General features: G+C 40.2%; 1 protein-coding gene across 2 annotated transcripts in view; it reads right to left on the bottom strand.

Annotated features, from left to right (window-relative positions):
- Positions 1–22,002, bottom strand: part of DOCK1 (dedicator of cytokinesis 1) — a 258,125-nt gene that overhangs the window by 212,218 nt on the left and 23,905 nt on the right. The window contains exons 7-19 of one of the 2 annotated variants that reach the window (XM_084289957.1): positions 19,257–19,392; positions 17,660–17,817; positions 17,007–17,088; positions 16,451–16,586; positions 16,032–16,104; positions 13,743–13,885; positions 11,360–11,485; positions 10,049–10,173; positions 9,648–9,746; positions 8,426–8,498; positions 6,892–6,995; positions 6,265–6,448; positions 1,772–1,869 (exon numbers count right to left, since the gene is read on the bottom strand). In XM_084289957.1, the coding sequence (XP_084146083.1) occupies positions 1,772–1,869; positions 6,265–6,448; positions 6,892–6,995; positions 8,426–8,498; positions 9,648–9,746; positions 10,049–10,173; positions 11,360–11,485; positions 13,743–13,885; positions 16,032–16,104; positions 16,451–16,586; positions 17,007–17,088; positions 17,660–17,817; positions 19,257–19,392 (1,537 nt within the window). The remainder of the gene's footprint in view (positions 1–1,771; positions 1,870–6,264; positions 6,449–6,891; positions 6,996–8,425; positions 8,499–9,647; positions 9,747–10,048; positions 10,174–11,359; positions 11,486–13,742; positions 13,886–16,031; positions 16,105–16,450; positions 16,587–17,006; positions 17,089–17,659; positions 17,818–19,256; positions 19,393–22,002) is intronic. The other variant, XM_084289958.1, reaches the window with a different exon arrangement.

Here is a 22,002-nt window from a genome sequence, read left to right as displayed (position 1 = left end):
GATTGTTAAAAACCTGTGCAATGACTGCTCTAGTCTTTGTTTCATGTTTAGGCATCACATACTGACTTCCATTGGTAGAGCTCAAGTTTTAAATCCGTTTACAAGGACTTCATATAACAGCAAGGAGGATACAGGATGGATGCTTTTGTTTTAACAGTGGAAGCAAAACTTCTCAGGTAGGGAACTAGTATGGATAAGTTCTGGCCTATTAGTTTATTTTCTCACATCCCATAGACTCTGCTCAAATGATCAAGACAGCGCCTCTGCTACAGGAAGATGGCAATTACAGATTTCATACAGCACTGAAGCAGTTACTCTAAGTAAGGACCTTGGCTGATCCCTGCTTCGTGCTGAATGAACACCATTAGGCAGCGATGTTGTACTGGAGTTTAAAAATAAATAGTTTAACAGAAAACCTGGATATGTTTTATCAAATATACACTTTCTGTAGCACACATAGCCTGTGTCTGATGTGGCGTTTAAAAACATGAAGGACAAAAGAGCTGAAAGAACAGACAGGAGCAGTTACTAACCAGGTAAAGTGCTACTAGCATGCAACAGAGCAGGCTACACCAAGATTTTCTGAACGTTACCATAGGAGATAAAGCAAAACAGTGGTCTTCTGAAATGAAGAAACACGGTGAAAAGAGCAGTATTAAGTGTTCACACCTCTGTACTAAGCACACAGCCAGTTCTGCTCAGACTCCCACATACTAGGGGGAAGTGAGTAAGACGGAGGGATGAGCACGTGCTGGCTGGAGAACTCCCCCTGACTCTGCTCTTACTTGAACCCTGTTTGTGCCGCATCCTGGTGCTTCTAAAATCACTGGTATCCATCAGGCACTGATCTGCTGTACGCTGGTGTCATTTGGAGACGAGTGAAAATTACAAATGACACTACTGTGACAGCACTCGTCAGACCCTGGTATCGGTGTCAAGTTTTTAGCTATCAAATGATCCAGAACAAAGCAGCAGCAGGGAGAACTGAGAACCTTCCCGAAACACAAACCACACCTGAGATCCTGTATTTACCACTCTCACTAAAGAACACTGCCAGCAGTCTCAGATGTTTTAGGTTGCTTCAAGACATCACCATGCTCCTATTAAACACATTAAAATCCAAATGAAGTAAAAACACCATAGGTCCTTAAGGGTCACCTGTCCCCAGCACAGTACATCTTCTGACACTTCATTATATTTGATTTAGTACAACACATTCAATGAAGTCTCAGCCTACTCTTTTCCGCAAATAAATCTGTCTTTATGCAGGTCCCTGCAATCACTCAGTGGCCTTGGCAAATGTAAATACCTTGGCTCAGCCAAGTATTTTCAGGAGAAATAATTTTAAAAAAAAAATTACAAGCAGCACACAGTAAGGTGCATGCATTCCACATCCTTCTATTTAAAATATGATAAATATCACCATGTGATAGTTCCAAGATGTTTTGATCTTGAAAAAAACAGCCTCTCTTCCAGTATCTGTATATTAAAATAATAAAAAAATGCAACACTGAAGCACTAAAACAAAAAAAAAAAGAAAAACAACCTTCATTTCTAGAAATTTACTTAAAATCTGACATGTTTTTTGAGGGAAAGGAGAAGGGGATTTGCATTCCTGAAGGCCAAACTGTAGCCAGGTATCTCTTAAGTATGTTCAGGTATGCGCAGTATGGTTACAGGGGAGAGAAAATTAAACAGATGAGTACCTCAAAATACAGCCTTCAGCAAAATTATGACACCAAATTTGCTTTTAAAGAAATTAACTTGTTACCTTCACCACTTCACCACCATCAACTTTCATCAACTGCTTCAAATTCTGCTGCAACAGATTTGTGTTAGATCGCCATTTCAGAAGGCCCAGGAGGTCCACTAGGAGTGAAGGAAAAAAAACAAGAATTAGATCATGCCAGATATTTATTTCCAGGCACACACCAGGACAAACAGGCTTACTTCGATAGGTCAGCCCTTTTCACTGGCCGATAACATATTTGTAGGGTACATCTGACACTGCAGACAGGCAGTGCAATGCTTCTGTCATGAAAGATTTGTGAAAGGCTTTCAAAAAAGCAGACTGATTTTGAAGTGTCAGCATTAAAATCTGGGCCAAGGAAGCCTGATCCCTCGGTTTTAATTTGCTGCATACAACAGTTGTGTGTTTAAAAAAAGATGCCAAACTGGAATTAGTCAGCCACCAACACAGTGACATCTACACGGCTGCGATTCTTCCAGAGTGAGTGCCTCTAGCTTCTTTGCTCTCTCTGAATACAGAGAAAAGAAAATACACCAGCACAAGCCAAACAGTTGCACGCCAAGCTAATTCAGAGGAAAGCTGTCTGCTTCATAACTCAGAATGTCCAAATGACTTGGATGCTTCCAAGTGATGGACTAGGCTACGGCTCAGATGATGAAATGAATCAACTGCAATGGTCTCGTCCCCAAATCCTACATCCCACCACCAAGATGGTGCCACTTCATCATTCCCTGATAAATACGAGACAAGCTGCAGCAGGCAGGTTCTCTCCCTCATTAGCCAGGAAGAGCCACAGCGCCATTCTCCAGTTTCTCAGGAGACAGCTCGCAATTGTGTTTCATCTGCAAATAAGCACGCTAGTAAATATTAACAGCCACTCTGGAGCACCACTAAGTTATAGCCACTTGTACGTTTTCTGAGACGCAACATGAATTGAAACAAACCCCAAACTCCAAGCTCGTCGTGCCTTAGCCAAACTAACATCATGCAAATTACAGGCAGAGACCCAGAGCAGCTGCTAGACGTTTCCCCAAACCTTTCCCTCTAAGGAATAAATAAAATCATCTCTAATGCAATGGATTGCAGTTCTCCTTGGGGGAACTTCCCTCTGAGCAGCACTCAAACCAAAACGAGGCTTCTCTCTCTTTGGGCCTAAAAGAGACTTCAAAGCTATGGTGTAGTAAGACAATCCTATTTTTTTTTCCTTTTTTTTTTTTTTTATTGGTAATGCAATTTACAAGAAGTCTTTAGGATGAAACCGAAGTCTTAGAAACTCAACTTCAAAAGAAAAATTGCTTCTGAAAGAAAGCTGAAGATGCCTCCATGAGTTAACCAAAGTGTTTCCTGAATATGTTTATAGCCAGTGGCTCTCCACCACTGAACTGGGTTTCAGTCTGACTTCTAAAAAGGCACCAGCTTGACAAAAGAAATTAACTGAACGAAAGCCAGCCCGCACCTCTGAATAGCATTGTGCAATGCCCCAAGAAAGCAAACCCATGTGCTCTTTCCGTCTGATGACACAGCAAATACATGTGAGAACAGAAAAAGTCAACGTAGTCCAACAACCAAAAAACTAAGTTACAGCGTGCAGAAAGAACGTGGGTTCACTGTGACTGCGAGCTGTAACCCCAAAGTAACAGCCAGCCAGTTAATCCTCCCCTCTCAGCACGCCTACATCTAACACAACACTGTTAGTACAACAGAGTAAGAACGTAAATCGTATTTCAGCCTGTAGTAAACAGCAATTACTACAGGCACCTACATCAAGTGAAATTTATATGATCAGAAAGTATCGGAGGAAGAAGACAGAGTGAGGATGTTCAGTTGCTCAGGGTTAGAATAAATATCTAGCCTACCAGTAAGCAATAAAAACTTAAAACAGCTTAGTGCAACTTAGGATGACATCAAATTTATGTGAAGATCGTCTTTTACATCTTATTTAACAATAGAGCAGTCCTGTTTCTTGATTACATTATTACCTTGACCTGTACACACGCAGAAGTTTCCCTACACAGCTACCCAAACTTTCTTCAAACTGCTTCGCTGAAGTTAGACAGTACTTGTAACCTGATTTCATTGTTCTTTGAAATAATCTTCCCTCTAAAGCATTTGCTTTTTTGCTCTTAATGGCTTGCTTTAATTCTGTATTCAAATCAACTTCATTTTTATGCCACTAAAACACCTGAATTTGCATTTCATATGCATAACTTTTTTTAAAAACTTACTAATTATACGGAATGATTAAGTAAACTTCACCTCAACTGTTTTCTGAAAGCCTAGTCTCCCTGGTTCTTTGAAGTCCTGCCTCTGGATCAAGAGCAGTTACTAGTTTTCTACATGTTTGAATCCTTCATGCAGGGAAGAAAACACAAAAAAGGGCTTTTCCAACTTCTAGTTGGAAAAAGAAGATTCAGTGACCAAAATCACCCTGCTTCTGCTGCAGTATACAAGGCCTCAGTTCGTCATAGCTCAAGAGGCTACTTGTAAGAAGGGAAACAAAATGAACACATACTTCTGGCTTCATCGTGACATCAGGAATGGATGCAAACCAGCCCTCGCTACCTTCTTTTTTTTTTTTTTTTTTAAACGTGTATTTTAAGCAGTCCTTCTCCTGTGCTTATACTGCTGTTCTTCCTAAAAATTAAATTGAAAAAACCTAAGACGACAAGCAATTCGTTCCTACTAATATATTCTGCTACGGATGCTCAGAACATCAGGTACTAACAGAACAGCAACGTTAACGACTCGCAGTTCATAAAGAATGGAAATCAAGCAAGTGTTCAGAGAGACTGCAGACACAATCTGCAGCATCAAATACAACGCAGAAAGAATTCTGTGATCTACTAACATAATTTCATAATTATTACAAATAAGTTTCAAAGCAAATTCTGTGATTCTTACTGAGAAGAAAGAAAGAAGTGTTACAGATGATCAAAATGAGAAAAAAACTTTGGTAGGCAAAGATAATCACGGATTTTTGTTTCTTTTTTAAAGTTAGGGAAGCAATATTATCTCACAAGTCTACAGAAGGGAAAATCAGCTTCAAAACCTACAGCCTGAAGAGCACTACCAACTGTACACCTGAGGGAAAGGTTCAACGCTAAAAATTGTGCTTCCTTTAAAACTTGCCTGCGAATACATGAGGACTGTGTTTAGTAATGCTGTAACACTTGGAAGAGGCTTTGGCAACTCAGAGAAAGTTTCACAGACAACAGTTACCAGTAACATTAAATTCTGATCAAAATTCAATGCAAATTATAGGTAAATTAAGCACAAAACAATGCTCGGTTTTCACGTCAGTAGCAGTTATGTGAAAGCAGTCAGTAAATGGACCACTGCGGAATATTTCCAAATACTAACAAATATTTTCCTGCTACAGCAGGAAAGACTGAGGAGAAAAGCCTCACGATGTCAATCACAAACCAGAAGAACACGCAGTTCAATCCCACGTGCTGGTTCCTGCGTCGTACAAAGCCCCCCAAATCACTGCGTTACCGTTCAGCTCCCATCCTGTACTTGTGATGAAATTCCAGAAATCATTTCTGCATTTTTTATTTTTTTTATTTTTTTTTGCTAAGCATCCTCTTAGGCTCTAAGACTGCCAAACTGCAGTGCGCGTGATGTGCTCTGAATACCAAACACTTGGGATGTGCTCTAAGAGACAGCACTGGAAAAGACTGCAATCACACTGCCAGGCAACTACATCCAAGTAGTTACCTTCCCCCTGGGCAGGGGGTGGCCAGGAGAACAAGGCATCACCCCATGGCAAACCAGCATGAAAAGTAAAGAGAGGGCGCTGGCTGGAAGCGTGAAATGTTTGCTTTGGTGGCTGCCACCAGCACTGGCTGCTGCAGCCTCTGGGCTGACAAATACACAGGTAAAACTTCTGTGAGGTCGTTTTAAAAGCAGCAGCATACACGGAGCCTGTCCCCAGCTTTCCATGTTCCTATGAACGTTTGTGAAAAGGAAACCGACCTCCAAGCAGCACAGCCCCATGCACACACCTGCCTGCCCAACACAAGAGTGACAGCACTTGCTTCTGGCAGAAGATCCAGAAGTCAGAAACACTGAATATCGCACCTTGGAAATAACACAACAGATTATTTTGGAGCACGGCCATGATATCATCTCCTCTCGAAAATAAACTCACCCTTTTCCCTGGTGCTATTATTCATATCCACACAGTAGGAAAATGTCACAGAGCATGTTTTCAGTATATTTCAATATAAAAGTCTCAGTTTTAACCCTGAGTACCCCTGTTTGCCACAAACAGATACAGAAACCTGTATACTTGGAGACAAATACTCCTCTAAAGCAAAACTACATCCACAAGTTGCACACTACACTGGGGGCAGATGCTTTTGCTGCATCTTGACAATTTAATCCAGGGCAACATGTCAAGCAATCTACCATCCCTTCCAGAGGCAATGGGACAGATAAGATGTCTGCAAGTCACTGCACACAGTTGCACTCACGCTGCAAGGGACAGAAACCCAGCAGTTCTATGAACTTACCATTCTGGGTAAGTTTTGTTGAACAAACCAGAGTAGAGATCTGGAAAGAGTCTTTGCTGATGGTGCAGCTCCCGAGGTTCTGCATGCTCTTCCCCGTTGCAGAGTGTCCCTTTTCCTCCAGCTCTATTTTAGTTGATGGCAGACTTAAATACGTTGAGGCATCCTCCAGCTTCTTTGCTTCTGCCTGCAGCAGTGTTTTAAATACAAGATAGAAAACAGTTTAAACAACTTGCAGAAAGCCCTCATAATAACAAAATGTTGTTCTTTACCCTGGAATTTCTGCAGGTTGGCTCCAGAACTGGAGTTATCTAACAAGTCTACACAGCTCAGAGCCGAGATCTAATATTTAAAGATCTACACAAGTAGTTTTCCCCAGCCATGAAAACCCACACAGATAAAATTCAATGGCAAGCCTAAGAAATTCAACAGCTAAACCATTCCCAAGAAAACAGATTCAAAGTTTAACCATAAGTCTGCCATATTGGCAAATTGCACAGTATTTAGTTGCTTTAACTAATGTACCATAAAAAATACCTTACTTGCAATTGTCTAACACAACAGTTCACTGAAAGTAAGTAATGCTCGCACTTAGCTAGCAATTATGGAAACACCATCTCAAAATTCTACCTTATAAACTATAAGGTCGTGTTCTCCATCTCTCAAAGTCGTTCCATCGTATCTCATGAGCTTCACAAATGCAAGGGCAAATATTTTCTCAGATTTATCTTTGGCTGTTAAAAAAATACATAATTAAGTATTCGATGTTAGTACAGACACTTCACCTAAAACATAAGAAAAGAGAGAACATAGGAATGATACTAGTAAAGTTTCTCAGATGCAGAAAAGGTTCTAGAAATGAGGAGACTTTTATACATCACCTAGAACCAAAAATTGGAAAAATGAATGTGCATCTGGCCACGCTAACCCACTGCACAGCCAAATGGAACTAGCTAATGCATTCAGTTTGCTCTCACATTCAAAATCTAGCATCAAAAACTAAAATAACATGGCAACAAGGGTTAATATAAATTACAAAGTAAATTTAGAAATAAAACCAGAAGGAAAGTACAAGCAATTTGAGATAGTCCAATGAGCATGAGGAAACACTGAGGCCCTAAAGCAGGACATCTAATTAATATTTAAGCAGTGACCAACTGAATTTTTTGTACCGCCACTTAAATTTTTCTGACTCTTGTAGTTCATAGTTCACAGTCATAATTTTGACACCAATTTCACTAATTTTCCACATATTGTTTTCATTAGGTGGTATTACTTTCTAAACTAGGAGAAACTGTTATTAATGACCAATTTACAAAATACAGCTTTAACTACCCCTTATGATAATGAATTCTACATCGCACAGATGGGTGTATGTCAGAAGTATTACACACCTCAAAATGCATCCAGTGGATGTTACTCCATCAACACTAAGTCTGTGCACGTATTCTACAGCAAAAATATTTTGCTGCACCTTTTGAAAGACGTTCTTGTCAAGTAAGACAGCCACTGTAATTGCTATACGTAATGAACGTTATCATAACCAAGACAAATCCTCAAACTTTACTACAGAACAATTGCTGATATACGGAGGATGTCTAGCTGTCTTGGTCAGATCCTCAGCAGCTCAACGCACCTCAGCTGCCAGCAACATTACAGGAAAGCTGAGGAGAACCACAAGCTTGCAAGCATCTTTCACACCAACATTACTTCAAAACAACCGCAAGGCAGAATAAGAACCAGGAACGGAAACCAGGTTTCTTAATAGCTTCAACTACTGATGCTATTGTAACCTCTCTTTCAGGTTCCTATTTCACATGTGGGGCTTCTTTGTATTTAAATACCTTTCCTACCACCTACCTCTGAGATGAGCAACACCACAACCCTCTCAGTTGCTAACTGAGAGCTTTACTCCCTAGCCCTTTTATTTGGCTTGGAGAAATGACCGGGCAAGAAAGGAAAAAGGTGATGTCAAAAGGTAAAAGCTAGAAAGAAGTCAGAAATGGAAAAGCTGAGATGTTAACATTAAATAAGCAGGCAAAAGCTTATCCCCACACCAAAGCAATTACAGCAGTCAATTACAGATAGGAACTTTATGCCTGTTTCAGGACATTTTGGCACCAGACACTGACAGGAATCACAATGAAAAGGACAAATTACTCACAGTCCTGTGATGACCTGTGTCGGAACGTGAACCTTAAATGGCTGCGGTTCACGTCTTCAATAGGGATTGCGACCTTCACATATTGGGAGAGAAGATGGAGAAGAAAACAGTCGGCACAGTATCTTCAAATATCATCTACCACTACCAAATCTCATCTAGACGTTTTTCAACAACGGCCTTGGATCTTTATAAAATGTTAACATTAAAGACAAGCCTCAGTTTGCCATCAAAGACCTCAAAAGGTCACAAACTCCCCAGGAAAATCAACAATTCTTGCACTAAGAAACAGAGAAAAGACAAAGCAAGCCTGTTAAGTTACCCAGCAAGATCTGGAGATACTATGGCTGACAGGGACGTGATGGCTGTAACCTCAAAGCATCCCTTATCAATCCCCCGAGCTCAGGAACAAGCCCACCTTGAGTTTGATTGGCAAAGGCGAACTTCTTAAGGTGTCAATTATCTATGCACTGCTTGTACGCCATAAACTATTAGCACATCTCTGATCCTCGTGTAACCAACACTGCAGAGATGTAACCAATACTCTTCTCCCCCCATACTTCTGCTAGAGCTGTTGTATTTTCTTAACCATGTCCACTTTCAGGCTCTGTGCTGTTCGCTGCTCCCCAACACCAAGTCCAGGTTTCTATGACTCCCTAACAGCCACCTCCTGGCAGTGCATGCAACCAGAGCACCCCTGGACTTGAAATGGTGTGGGGAGCAGCTGTGAATCTTTTCTTGACGCACATCTACTGCTCCCATTGACTACAGATCAACAGAATATTTTTCATTAAGCTAACGTCAGCCTCCTACATAAAAATCAGCATTTAAGCTAAAATGTTATTACCAAAGCAAATTCAGCAAGCTTGAAGCACAATCAGCCAGATCCCAAAACAACGATGAGTTCAACAGTATGGCAGTTATATTTTAACCTCAATATCCTGCTTCTTTAGGTCAGCTTCATGGCAAGAGTGAAAGCCATTCCTAAACAGATGGTGCAGTGCCCCCATAACAGTCATCTTGACCAAAAGGACGAAATAAAATTTATTATGCAATAAAAGTGTAATCTATTTTCCAGCTGTCTCTGAAAGACTTCCTTTTGTTCCACTACCGATGACTACAAACATTCGTTTTCCTCATTTTGCTTCTCAGGACTTCCCATTGAAACATGTACTTGTGTCATATTAACCCAGATGGATAAATAATTGTAACTTTATATATATACCTTTACAGTTTCAAACCAGCGAGGCTGCTTTACTTGGTAATATATTACTGACTTGTATTCTGAGATGGCTTCATCACCAGCACCAGGAAAAATAACACTCTTGAAAACACAAACAGAAGAGAAAATGTTTATGCCCATCTTAAGCTCCACTCTTCAATTCAAGTAAACAAAAAATAAGTTCGTAAGTAGATCGAAATAAAACAGAATGGCTCACTCAAAATGTCCCATGAAATTAATATCAAATTGTATGCACTGATAGCACGAGGTGGTCATAATAAAGGAGAAAATTTTGTCGTATATAAAAATAGGGACTTTTTATAGTTGAAAGACTTCTAAAAAGATGTTGAGAAAGATCAGACAGATGCATATAAACCAGCTAATATTAAAAAAAATAATAATACCTCTAATCTTTTTCCATCTTCGTCATAAACAGACACTGTAACTTCTACATTTTTCGCTGTTGTTTTACTGCCTTTGTCAAAATCTCCCTGAACCAACGTTACATAGATATCGTTACGAACATCACCTAGAAGAAAAAAGGAAAGTTGGTAGCAATTCGCATAGCCTGCCTATTGAGTTATGAAATTGTGCATAGAAACAACAACCACCACATTTTCAGAAGTAACAAACGTATATATGGCAAAATATTTAAAAGCCACAGAATCTTGAACATTCAAAATTTGTAGCTGTTTTAACTAAAACTGTCTTTAGACTTCTAAAACCTGACTTCCCAACTCAGAGTGCACAAAACTGAATCTAACAAATAAAGCAACCCAAAATAATCACAATTATTTCTGGACTAAAAGAACACTACATCAACGTTATGTACCATATCATTCCAAAAACATCTCAGTTCTCTTTGTTTGTCTCATTTTTAAATCATTAATTTGAAAGGATAAATTTAAATTTCATCGTTAATTTACCCCACACACAGGTATTTTTCAATTTTAATATATGACAGCCTATACAGGTCTTCTGCAACATGGCATCAGGAGTTGGTTTGATGTTTGTACTGGTTTGAGGGCTGCAGGGGCGGGTTATATTTAGATTTATGTCTTAGCACAGTCCTCAGCTTCACCCCAAATTAAATTAAAACTTAGAAAATGGAATTATTGGAAATCCCGTTTCCCAATCCAAGAGGTAGATAACTTAAATAGATATTTATATCATAAACAGGCAGATAAATAAACACCGAATTTGAATGTCCACAGAATGTATGTATAACAGAGACAGTCTGACTTTCTTTCAAGTACATTATCCAAATCTAGCACAAACCTTAAGAGACCTGCATATCTGCAGATCAAGCCATTTGCTCTGAAAAATCTTATCTACTTTCTGGTTTGGATTCATCTCGGGAGATGGAAATTTTACATATGCCCTTGCTAAGGAAAATAATATCAAGCATGTCTTTTCCTCACTGGAAACAGAGAATTTCCATCATCACCTTGGTAGCATGTCTTTGCTTAGGGGGAAGGGAAGTGGTTATTACTTTAATCTGTTTCTGCAGCACATGTAGCAGGTATACTTTTACCATCAAACTATTTTATATTTATTTTAAGACAATATCCTTTGATGAGGTCTTATTTTTAATACATACCATACCCTAAATTAACATTTTTTTGGGTTCTTTTCCCCCCAAATCTTCCGTGCTTACAGATATGGAAAGAAGATCAAAACATAGCAAAGCAGAATTATTTCACACAACAGCTTACCAGGCATAATAATCTCAGGAAATCCCATTTTCCGAGCCACTGCTGTTGACCTATCCACTAGGTGTGGAAACTCTTTTCTAATTTGATGGATATCTCCTGGAAGAAGTTTCAAAGTCACCCACAAACCTGTTGTGTAAAAACCACAATTATTAAACTTGAGCTTTTTCCTAGTTATTGAAGAAAATTTTTTGTACATATTCTAAGAGGTAAGAGGATACATCAAGGTCGCTGTTCGTTACCTTACAAAAAATACATTAACACATTCAGAGAAACTCAAAATAGAGCTCATCAAGCAGAAATATGAGTACAACACAACCATGTCTGATCTTATCAAACTCTTTAGAAAAGTGACATCTACACCTGGTAACTAGGTACTTTAAAAAAAAATGAAGACCTGAGCAAGATAAGGATTTGTGCCTTTGCAGCGATACCGTCTGGAAGACACCTTGGCAAGGATGAATTAAGGCACGTGTTCAGAAGCAGGTACATGCAGCTTTCTCAGGGACAGGCTCATAAAGCCAGAGATTTTGGTGAACACTTCACTACAACGGGTCTTAATTCAGAAGGAAAACAGGTTAGCAGGGCCATAAAACATCAACTGAAAGAAGAAAAGCCTTCGGTCAACAGCTGACCCCTCCGAGGCCTGCACTGCGGACACACGGCAGGCCTGCAGGGCCCTTTACACGAAGCCGGAGTGAAATCAAATTCCTCCTCCTCGCAGCACTGTGAGAGCAGACTTCTCTCATTTCAGGCTCTTCAGACTCGTACACACACGGGGTCTTGTAGGAACACAGTTATTAAGCCATTAAGAGAACTGCCTCAAGCTTTGAACTCTCTCAAGTTCTTTCTAATGAAACGCTTATCTTCCACAGGAGAAAAGAAGGAGAAATGGCAATTTCTTCCACTGAAAGCAGAGTTAAATCTTACACCCACCCAGCATCAGTACCCCAATGAAGACCCCAACAGCTAACACATACCCTGAACTTCACCTCCACCACCCCATAAGCTGGTTTCATTGCCCTAACCACACCGACGACAGCATCAGCTTCCCTCTGTTGGTATTTTTCTCCTCAGTAGTAGGAGACACTAAAGCCAACGCTTGCCGGCTAACATCAGGCACTCTTGTTACAGGGGAAAAAAAGACGCTAAACTGGAAAAAAATGAAGTCTTACACACTTGGTAAAGCGACTGGCAATTAAGTTGAAGCATGAAATAATTACAGCAGCAATTTTCTGGAAAAAAAAAATCCCAAAATTAAAATCTATGAAAAAAATAACCCAAAAACGTTCATCTATAAAACAAATTGTGGGTTATCCTGTTACACACCCAATTAACTACGCGTTCTTTTTGTGGAGATTTGGCAGCTCGCTTTCTCTTCCACTAAAACCTCTTACAAATGGCGATGCTCTGACTTGTTGCCAAGGACAGTTCGAGCAGCTGCTATTTCATCAGGCAGTAACTGTACCCACAGCGACCGGCTAAGCAGCGGCTCCTCATCCTTCCTGGTTTGCTCGGGAGGTTTGTCTTAGGGAAAGAATTGAAAAGGAATCCAAGAAGCTGCAGTGAGTTTCCTCCTTTCTGATGCACACCAGTCACAAGGGAAAAATAACGGGAGGGAAATCAGATCTCAATTTTCCCTTTAGTTAAATGAGGAATTAAAAAAAATAAATAAATCAATTTTAAGTTCTACTTACTGTAATACATGATCTTTCCTGTGTCAATTGGTCAGATACCCCCTACCAATCCTACTCCAACACAACCTGGGAGCTCTGTGCAGGCCTGCCTAACAGTATATTAACTCAGACCAAAAAGATCAAAGCCAGTACAGTAATAACAGAGCCACACAGTTCACTTTTTAAATTCTAGGCACATTACGAAGTGCTGTGTACAGAAAAGGTAATCCAGTAAAGACCAAAGGCAAAAAAAAAAGCAATGCTGCCTTGTCCTGGGGCCATTCTTCCCCCCTGATGGGAGAAATTCCCCGGTCATCCTGACGGGAAGCCAACTGCTGCGAGTGCAGCTGCCAAACAAGCAGAAGGAAGGGAAGGAAAGGACTATTCCTTCCTTCAGCACGAGGAGGGCAAAGTCCACAGCTCCGGGGCATAAGAGCCGACTTCCTGAAGCAGTTTCCAGCCCAGAAACACAGAGGTGTCCGAGTGATGGACACTGCAGAGAAAGCTCTGAGTCTGTGGGATTGACACCGAGTGGCAAAAGGCACAGGGCAGGAATAGGAGAATGAGCTCGAAGGAAGGGGAACAGTCCAAATATATTTTCTGCTACCAAAAAAAACCACTCCTGATTCCAAACTTAGAATAATCCCACGCTGCAAATGAAGCAATGAGCAATTTTACATACACCAGCATACTTAAAGAGCAGTACGTACCCTGACCCTTGTGGTTGACTTCTTTAGCAGCAATCACTTTGTTTATAACAGTCTGAAGGAAATCATTCTCCCCTGCCACCCTGGGTGAAAAACGGGATGATATGTTCAGCTGCTTGTGTCGAATGGCGTCATCCAACGCTAGCCTGGAGGATGCACATGACGACCAACACCAGGAAACAAAGGGTCACAGAAAACCAGAAGTCACAGCAACAAGGGAACACAAAGATCATATCATAGTTGTGACAAAGAGTATTTATTAGTCAACGCAAGACAAAGGACAGGAAAGGTAACAAGAAAGATATAGGAGACCATTAATCAGAAGAACGCTGATCTACTGGAGAGAAGTACAGCAAACTCGCGGTGTTACTTCTTCCTGCAGGAACGTGCATGCACAGCCCCCGCAACACTTCATGAGGATAGGAAGGATGTCTCCCACCTGAGAATCCCCTGTTAAGCAGTGAAAACCTATACAGGCAGGCTTTGTTTGTTTGTTTGTTCTTTAATGTAAGTATTTAGCCTGCAACACCTCCAGGGTCACTGCAGTGGTTCTCTAAGTGAAGCAGCAGTGCACACTGTCTGAGGGAAAAGCTGCTCGAAATCCAACAGAAATGGCATAGGACAAGAAAAGCAGATAATCCAAACATTCTGTTAAACTTGATGAATAAATGAAAAGATGAAAACTATAAATAAACGCCAGCATTAAGTGTCATTTAAGTAATCTTGCCAAGTGCTTTTGACAGCCATTGTGTTGGTGGCTAGTGAATGAATACAAACAAACAAAGATATGAAAACAGAGTCGCATGTGGTACAACAGAAGCAAAGCATGGAATGAGAAGAAAAATGTGGCTCATATACAGCCTAAGTCTACATTAGAAATAATGACACCAGTATTCATTGCGTGCTTTCACATTATTCATGCTGTTTGGAATATACTTTTTCAGAAGAATGTTTTAATCTAGTGCAGCAAAAATAAAAAAAAAAAATCACATTGTACATCTTTTCAAATAGCTGATTTATATATACAGAAAAAAATAAATCAGTTTTAATGGAGCAGAAAACTAGATGTACCATTAGCATCCACTTTGATACACAAAGATTCATTTTCATTGCATATTTCCACACTCACTAAAAGAAAGCTTGCTATTGTTTACCATACAATAAACGTATCATGAAAGCTCTCTTCCCTAAAAACCTCTATTTCCCTTAAAAGATGGAATTATGATTTTCACAATAACACCCTCTACACCACTCCACTGATGCAGTTACATACCAGTAAAACCATTTTAGACCTTAGGCATAAATCCACTACCTGCAGCATCTCGTACTGCTCTACATGCCCACATCCTCAAACCACAAGGACTTCCTAATTTAGGCCTTTTTGCCAAAATAAAGTTAATTTGAGGCTGCATTATTTCAAGCTCTTTGGGTGTTTTTGTTTGTTTCTATTATTAGAAACCCTCTGAATACCCATTAATCAAGGAATTTGGTTAACATGTTAATAAAACTTCATCTTTCACCATGTTGAACAAGAGCAATAACAACAAAAAACCCGCAACCAAGTTGCTAGCTTAGATTCAAATATGGAAACGGAAAGGTCTGCAGTTTCAGATGACTGAAACCAAGACCAGGTCCATGCAGCAGACCAGTCTTTATTGCCTAGATCAACTACAATATGTGCAGCAGACAAATCTCCTTTAGCATCCAACCAAAATACTTCAGGTTTCTGGTAAAGTCTCATAAGAAATAGCTGGAGCATGAGAAAGTATTCCAGAACGTATATCAAGCCAGCTTTCAAAATTCTCAACCTTTGTCATCTTTGTTTGTACAATTACTGTGGCCCCTGCCATGAAAGTATAACTGCTACCAAGGAAAAGTTGTATCTTATCACTAGCTCATTACACAGAAGTCCCCTGTCATGGATGCTGGAAATGCTGCTGGTCTTTTTCAATCTTAGCCAGACTTAAACTAGCAATGTAACTTCTTTAAGCATTTCACCTCTCAAACATTATAACCCTGACAGCTTTAAACAAAAAGAAAACAAAACTGAGAATGCGTGCCTTAAACTCATTAAAAAATTAAAAAAAAAAAAAGTTCCTAGTGCTATCACTATTATAAATAACATTTCTTCTCAGTAATTTCCCATTAAGTACTATCCAAGATAAATTATCAAACTGAAATAACTTCAGAATACCTACAGAAAGTTTCTTTCAATCAAAGGTTAAACTATAATTAAAAAAAAAAATCATAATCCTTCATCTCTACTTATTCTTTAAACTATTCCCTACTTACGGCTGAAAGGGTATGAAGTGCTGTTTGTCCTCATCATCAACTTTTCCATTAATTATGTCGGTAACATCCATTACTGAAAACGAAAACAAAGAACACTGAATTTAATGATCTACACAGGAAGAAGGGTTGTGAGGGGACACCCTGAGGGTCAGGAAACAGTGATTCAGCACAGGGATGAAGCTATCAATTGCACAGTTTCAGGATATTCGTATAGCAGAACAGCATCGTGCTTTAAATGAGCTTTGGCATCTCCAGCTCCATGCAAGTCCTGAAAGCTACAGTCAGTTCTGCAACACAGGAATAAGCCTGAACAAACCAAACAATTCTGAGTTTATAAAACACCCCAGGAGTTTCAAACCCCCAAGTTTCTGTGCAACAATATGACATGAAACATACAGATACAGTGCACAAGAGTTTACCTGCTACTCCAAAGGGTCGCCGGAGCCCAGAGGTTAGCTTCCTCGTGTTGTTGTCCCTCAGTTCCATCCTGCCCACTCGCACAATCTGACAGACAAAACTGATTTTGTCTCTTTTCAGGTCTTTGCTGCCAAGGTCCTAGAAATATTAGTTTCGTTGGATTACTTTACAATAATGGAATTTCAAGCCCCATTTCAGTACGCAGAAGAACGTTTGTTGCTCGCAATTTGCCTTCGTCATTCTAGCCTCTAGCACAAGAGCTAATTGTTCTCAGAATTAAAAGAATAATTGTAACAGGAGTTTTAAGTCTTATCCTGACTTCTGTGTGAATTAGGAGACCAAATCTTTTCCTGTAACTTCAAACTTCAGAGAGCAACTTCAGCTTTAGCAAGGTGTTCAGAATTTTTCATTGCCACTTACGAGAAGCGTCTCATGTGAGCTTTCACCAGCAGAGGTAACTCTGCTGATCACAAACAGCTTGTTAAACTCCTGAGTTATTCACAAGACGTGAGAGAAGCACTTTAAAATTTTCAGGCTGAACCAGCCCCCCAGACTTACCGTGAACACTGCTCGGAGGTTATGCAATCTGTCTATGTCTTTGGGGAGTCCAGAGCTCGACCAGCGCACCAAATAGTTTTCACTGAAAGAACAAGGTTTTGAAGACTTTTTTGTTTAAGTGTCTTCCCTTAACATAAGGAATTTAAAATCAACTGCAGAATTTACAGAAGTCTATCTTAAGCCCAATCTATCCATGCTAACCAAATTAATATTTACTTAGTAGACAGCTGCCACTTCCCCTTGCATGCATCATTTATGAACGAAAGCAACTCTTCAGCAACAAAGCATAAGAATTTCTCTCCAGAAGCAGGGGATGTAGAAATCTAACTCTCAGATTGCTGTCAAAGCTGCTGTTAAGTGAGGACACAGCCTCGCAGGTGTGCTCACGTCTCCTTTAAGGCCTGCACTTGAGGAACTGAAGACACGGTGTGATAAGGAACAGCACGACCCTGCAGGGTACCCAGGGCGAAGGTCCCTTGCCAGATGCTGTGCTGAATACAACCATGAAGTGCTGCTGCATTACTTCCCAGATAATCCTGTCCTACACATTTCACAGAAATTTGACTTCCATAAGCCCCCTCATCCTGCAGAACTGCCTCACTGCTCTAACTGAGGACGCACAGATGAAGGAGCACACTCAGGAGTACGCTCACCTGATAAATTTTGATTCCAGGGGATCATAGAGAGACATCAGGACTTCAGCATCTTCGCCTATTTTGCAGACTACATTTTTTAAATTTACAAATAAAGCAAATGAAGGAGTGGCAGCAAACTTGGCTTGTCTGTTGATATCAATATTCTGTTTTTGAGACTGTAATTGAAGAACAGAAGAAAATTAACTTAGCCTAACAAATACCTAACCATTATGAACTTGAAGTCTTCCTAAAGCCTTAAAGACAGAAAAATATGGGTTATCTGTTGAGTGTCTACTCCCATCCTCTTTGTTTATACTTGAATTTACAACAGACTGCATTTTTTGGATCTATCTTGAAGTGCCACAGCATAAGGAATAAAAAAAAAAAGGTTAAAAAAGATGTGTCGATGCATTCACATATTAAAAAAAAAAAAAAAAGGAAGCTGAGCAAATGGAAGAAAGAGAACCTCAGATGTACCTGACAAAAAAAAGAAACTCGTTCTTTTCTCTGCCTGCTGTGGCAGGTAAAGAGCACCAAGACAGGAGAGAGAACAGTTTCTACAGGTTACCCAACCCTTTTCTTTTAGCTCCTGTGAACTTTCCATGAAATGCTTCACCTAGACAGAAGGGAGAAGCACACATGGGACAAAAAGGAGATGGGAGGAAGGGCACTGGAAGCAGAGAGGCTCTTCCCATCGGCAGCAAAGTGCTTCAAACTCTTGTCCCAACCCCAGGTCCCCTGCTGCGAGGACCTGGAGCTTTGGCATCAGTTTGCCAAGTCCCCAGACAGCAGCTGATGTTCAACAGCAAGCTACAAACCTCCTCTTAAAAGACTGTGAGCAATGTGAAGAGACAAGACAGGACAGGATGTCTAGATGATGGCTGCATAATTTCATATACTCTACTTCTTACAAAACTCAAAGCCAGGCTATGCCCACGGAAACTGGCTGAACTGGGGACAAAGAAACAACTCTGGATACAAAAATGCATTAATTTCAATTCTGTTCAAATTACCATGTTTCTGCACCGTGTTTGGTGAGGGCTGTAAGTGTGTCTATGCCCCTTGCAACTCAGGGAGACTCGGGAACTCGTTAAGCTGCACTGGCACGCTCATGAGCAACGTGCTTCGCTACCTCATGCTGCTGGGAAGACTCCTCACAATGGAAATGTTTTTCCTTTTAAAAATAAAAATTTGAATTGCAAAGAAGTTGCCTGTTCAAGTCTGAGAAAGCCTTTACGTTTGCCCCTGTAATTCAGCAAACAAATTTTCAGGATTGGCACACATAAATCCCACAAATATGAGGACACTGTTCTGGGTGATTCTCAAAAATAAAACCTCATGAAAACCCAGCATCCAAGTTTGTTACAGCTGCATCTCTAAGGCAAGTCTAGCTGATTTACTGGTATGTCTATACTGTGATTTCTAATAAACCTTTAAAGGGAAAAAACACAGAAATTAAAAAGCCAATGACGAGTCCTTACAAAACATTTAAGCCTAGTAACTCTGCATAAAAATATCAAATTCTTCATTACCAATGCTAATAATAACAATAACCTAGTTAAATTACAATTGGATGTTTCAAAGGGAAAAGCTTCAGTTGCTTTCTGCATCTTACTTTTTCCTCCAGCAGTCTCTCTTCAACTTGCTTGGAAGCTATTTCGTGTGCTCGAAAAAGGCTAATTGTGCTCGTCTGCTCCGGGTCCAAAATATTGCCATCTTCATCTCTAACGACCAGATCTAAATCAAGAATTCTGAACAAAACCAAAACATGCTGGTGAGTTAACAATGCTCAGGTAAATGCTTAAAAACCACCTGCAAAGTGCTAACGGTTAAAGTTGTGTGCACCTGATGTATGGTAGAAATCATGATCTGGTAACAGGATAAAATAATTTAACACGTTGCCAGCCCAGGAGATAACCACTCCCGGCTGGAAGTCACTTTTTCCCCACAGCACAGAAAGAACTGATGTAAGTTAAATAGCACAACAGCTGGGGAAGTAATTTCTTAAGGAACTACATTTGCAAGAGAAGTTGTCTGCTCCTCTGATTCATCTGACAGTTCGAACAAACAACATCTACATTCACGCCACATGCAAATCGGTCAGTTCATTGCTTCCCACTCCGTGCTCTCCTCCACAGCAGCATATTAATCATGGTTTAGCAGAAATCTTAAAAAAAAAAAAAAAAAAAAAAAAAAGAAGGCAGAAGATGTTTCTCTTTATTTAGGGCAGCAGCCAGATTTCTGGCAGCGGGGTGTTAACATCCACCATTATCTTCTGCAGTGGGGAAGGCTTCTGCCATAATCAAGCCCTTTAGGGAAGATTTCCTAAATTTTTCCATGTTACTGTAGTGCTGGCAGTGGAACCCAGGATAAAGAAACTTCCTGTCTAGGTTGTCCTGTGTTCCCCTACCAATCTTCTCTGCTCAGCTCCCCTTCACTACACACGGTCCCAAATATTATCAGCTGCTAATCTGTGGTCACCCCTCATGAGACAGCTGCTGTAACTTTGTCTTTGAGATGTTTGATTGTTAAGCTTAAGTCAAACTTGCAGAATCTGCTAAGCCACCCAGAGAGGCTCGTGGTTTATCAGAGCAAATCCCCTTGGGACATGACCTGTAAGCACTGGAAGAGAAGAGCAGGAGCTGTGGGTAGCTCCTGGCCCCCCCGACAAGAGGGAAACGTGGAGGTTTGAAACACCGCCCTGAGCAGAGTCAATCGAGAAAACCCTCTAATTACTCACACTGCAGTAACTGGAAGGTGGATGAACGTCACTCACACAAGTCACAGCGTGCAGGCAGCAGCTCATTAAGTAACACCTCCTCAGCTCCACCTCACAAGACCTCAGCAGCCCCACCAAGCTCACAGACACGCTTCCTACTGAGAATGGGGCTTCACCACCAAAGCCTAGGAGAAAAGCAGCCCAAACCATGCTCTTTGGGACAGCAGTCACAGCAGGGGATGCGCCTAGTGGTACCCTAACTGCATGGCCTGGGGTGAACGACAGCAGAGATCTTCTGCAGGAGAGACACCAAGCAGACCAGAAGAAAGCATAACTCAAAATCAGAGAACAGCTGATCAGCCGGCCCCTACGCACAAGCAGGACAAGGATGTCTGCACAGATTGCCAAATGAACAGCAGCAAACACTACTTTGATTTCATTTGTTTTATCCTTTAACTTGAAAGCGATGCTCAGGAGAAAGAAAAAATGAAATTTTTCCTTAAACGTCCCAGTTACAGATTTCTGCAAGCGAACAAGGAAGATGTTTTCCCAACAAAATTATCTGACCCAATTTCAGGCGAGCAATATAAATACAGCTTCATAAGACTACTTTTACTTCCTCGGTTATTTCAACAACATGCAATAAAATTGTCATCTTTATTTATAGGAAGATCTTACTTACAAATCAGCCTTTCACAAAACAGGAAAAGTTAGGATATGATTAGATCAGAAAACATTTATAAAACGCATAATGAATTCTTTCTGTCCAGATAGCGAAATCATCGCTCGTGCTTCTTGGAGACAAAAGTGAATCTACGACTAGGCTGAGAAACATATGGGATCCTTGCAGTTGTGGGGATTTACTCAGAAGTTCGACTGCGCTCTGCAGAGAATGTTCTGATCACTTAATTAGTCCATCAGCACATTACGAATAGAAAGCCTAGCACAAGATGTTCTATTGTATTTGAATAGTGAGCATCTGGAGGTTATTCAGAGTAACTTTAACCATCTCCTCAGACAGATGGTAAAATACAGTAGCCGAACAAATAATATCAACAACATCTGGTTAATTGTCTACTGGGGTACAACAGCCCGTATCTCGGATTATACATGCTAAATTACTGACTGAACGGGGTTATTGACTTGTTGTTTTTTTGAATTGTGGCTTTTGCTGATAAAGTGCACGAACAGGAATACCACAAGTTTGACAGTTCGTAAGGAATAAAGTACAAATAGCTGAAACCCGGTGAGTTATTTCCATCACGAGGAATTTAAAGAATGGTTTGCTGAATAGTTTTTCAGTCCCCAGTGCGCAGTACTACCACGCTCTCTCAGTATTCAAAATATTCCCTCAAATGCTTTCCTGATTTAAGAGGAAGGTATGATTCCTCAACTTTTCAGTCAAAAGGGAAACTCTATGGACAACTTATATAAAACCTGTATTAAAAAAAAAAAAAAAAAAAAAAAAAAAAAGCTTTGATCCAGATCACTGTTTGGAAGTTACCCTCTACTCAAAAGTTAATTCAACTGAATTACTAACATACCTGGCTTACCCAACCTATTCTGACTTCATTTCTTTATTTTTAATGTTTTTGTTTGTTTGTTTTTTGTTTGTTTGTTTTTTCCATAATTTTCACTTCAT

This window comes from Netta rufina, assembly GCF_964035555.1.
Source record: "Netta rufina genome assembly, chromosome: 7".
Classification (NCBI taxonomy): domain Eukaryota; kingdom Metazoa; phylum Chordata; class Aves; order Anseriformes; family Anatidae; genus Netta; species Netta rufina.
The sequence above is the reverse complement of the archived record's forward strand: the minus strand, read 5'-3'. Positions and strand labels throughout refer to the sequence as shown.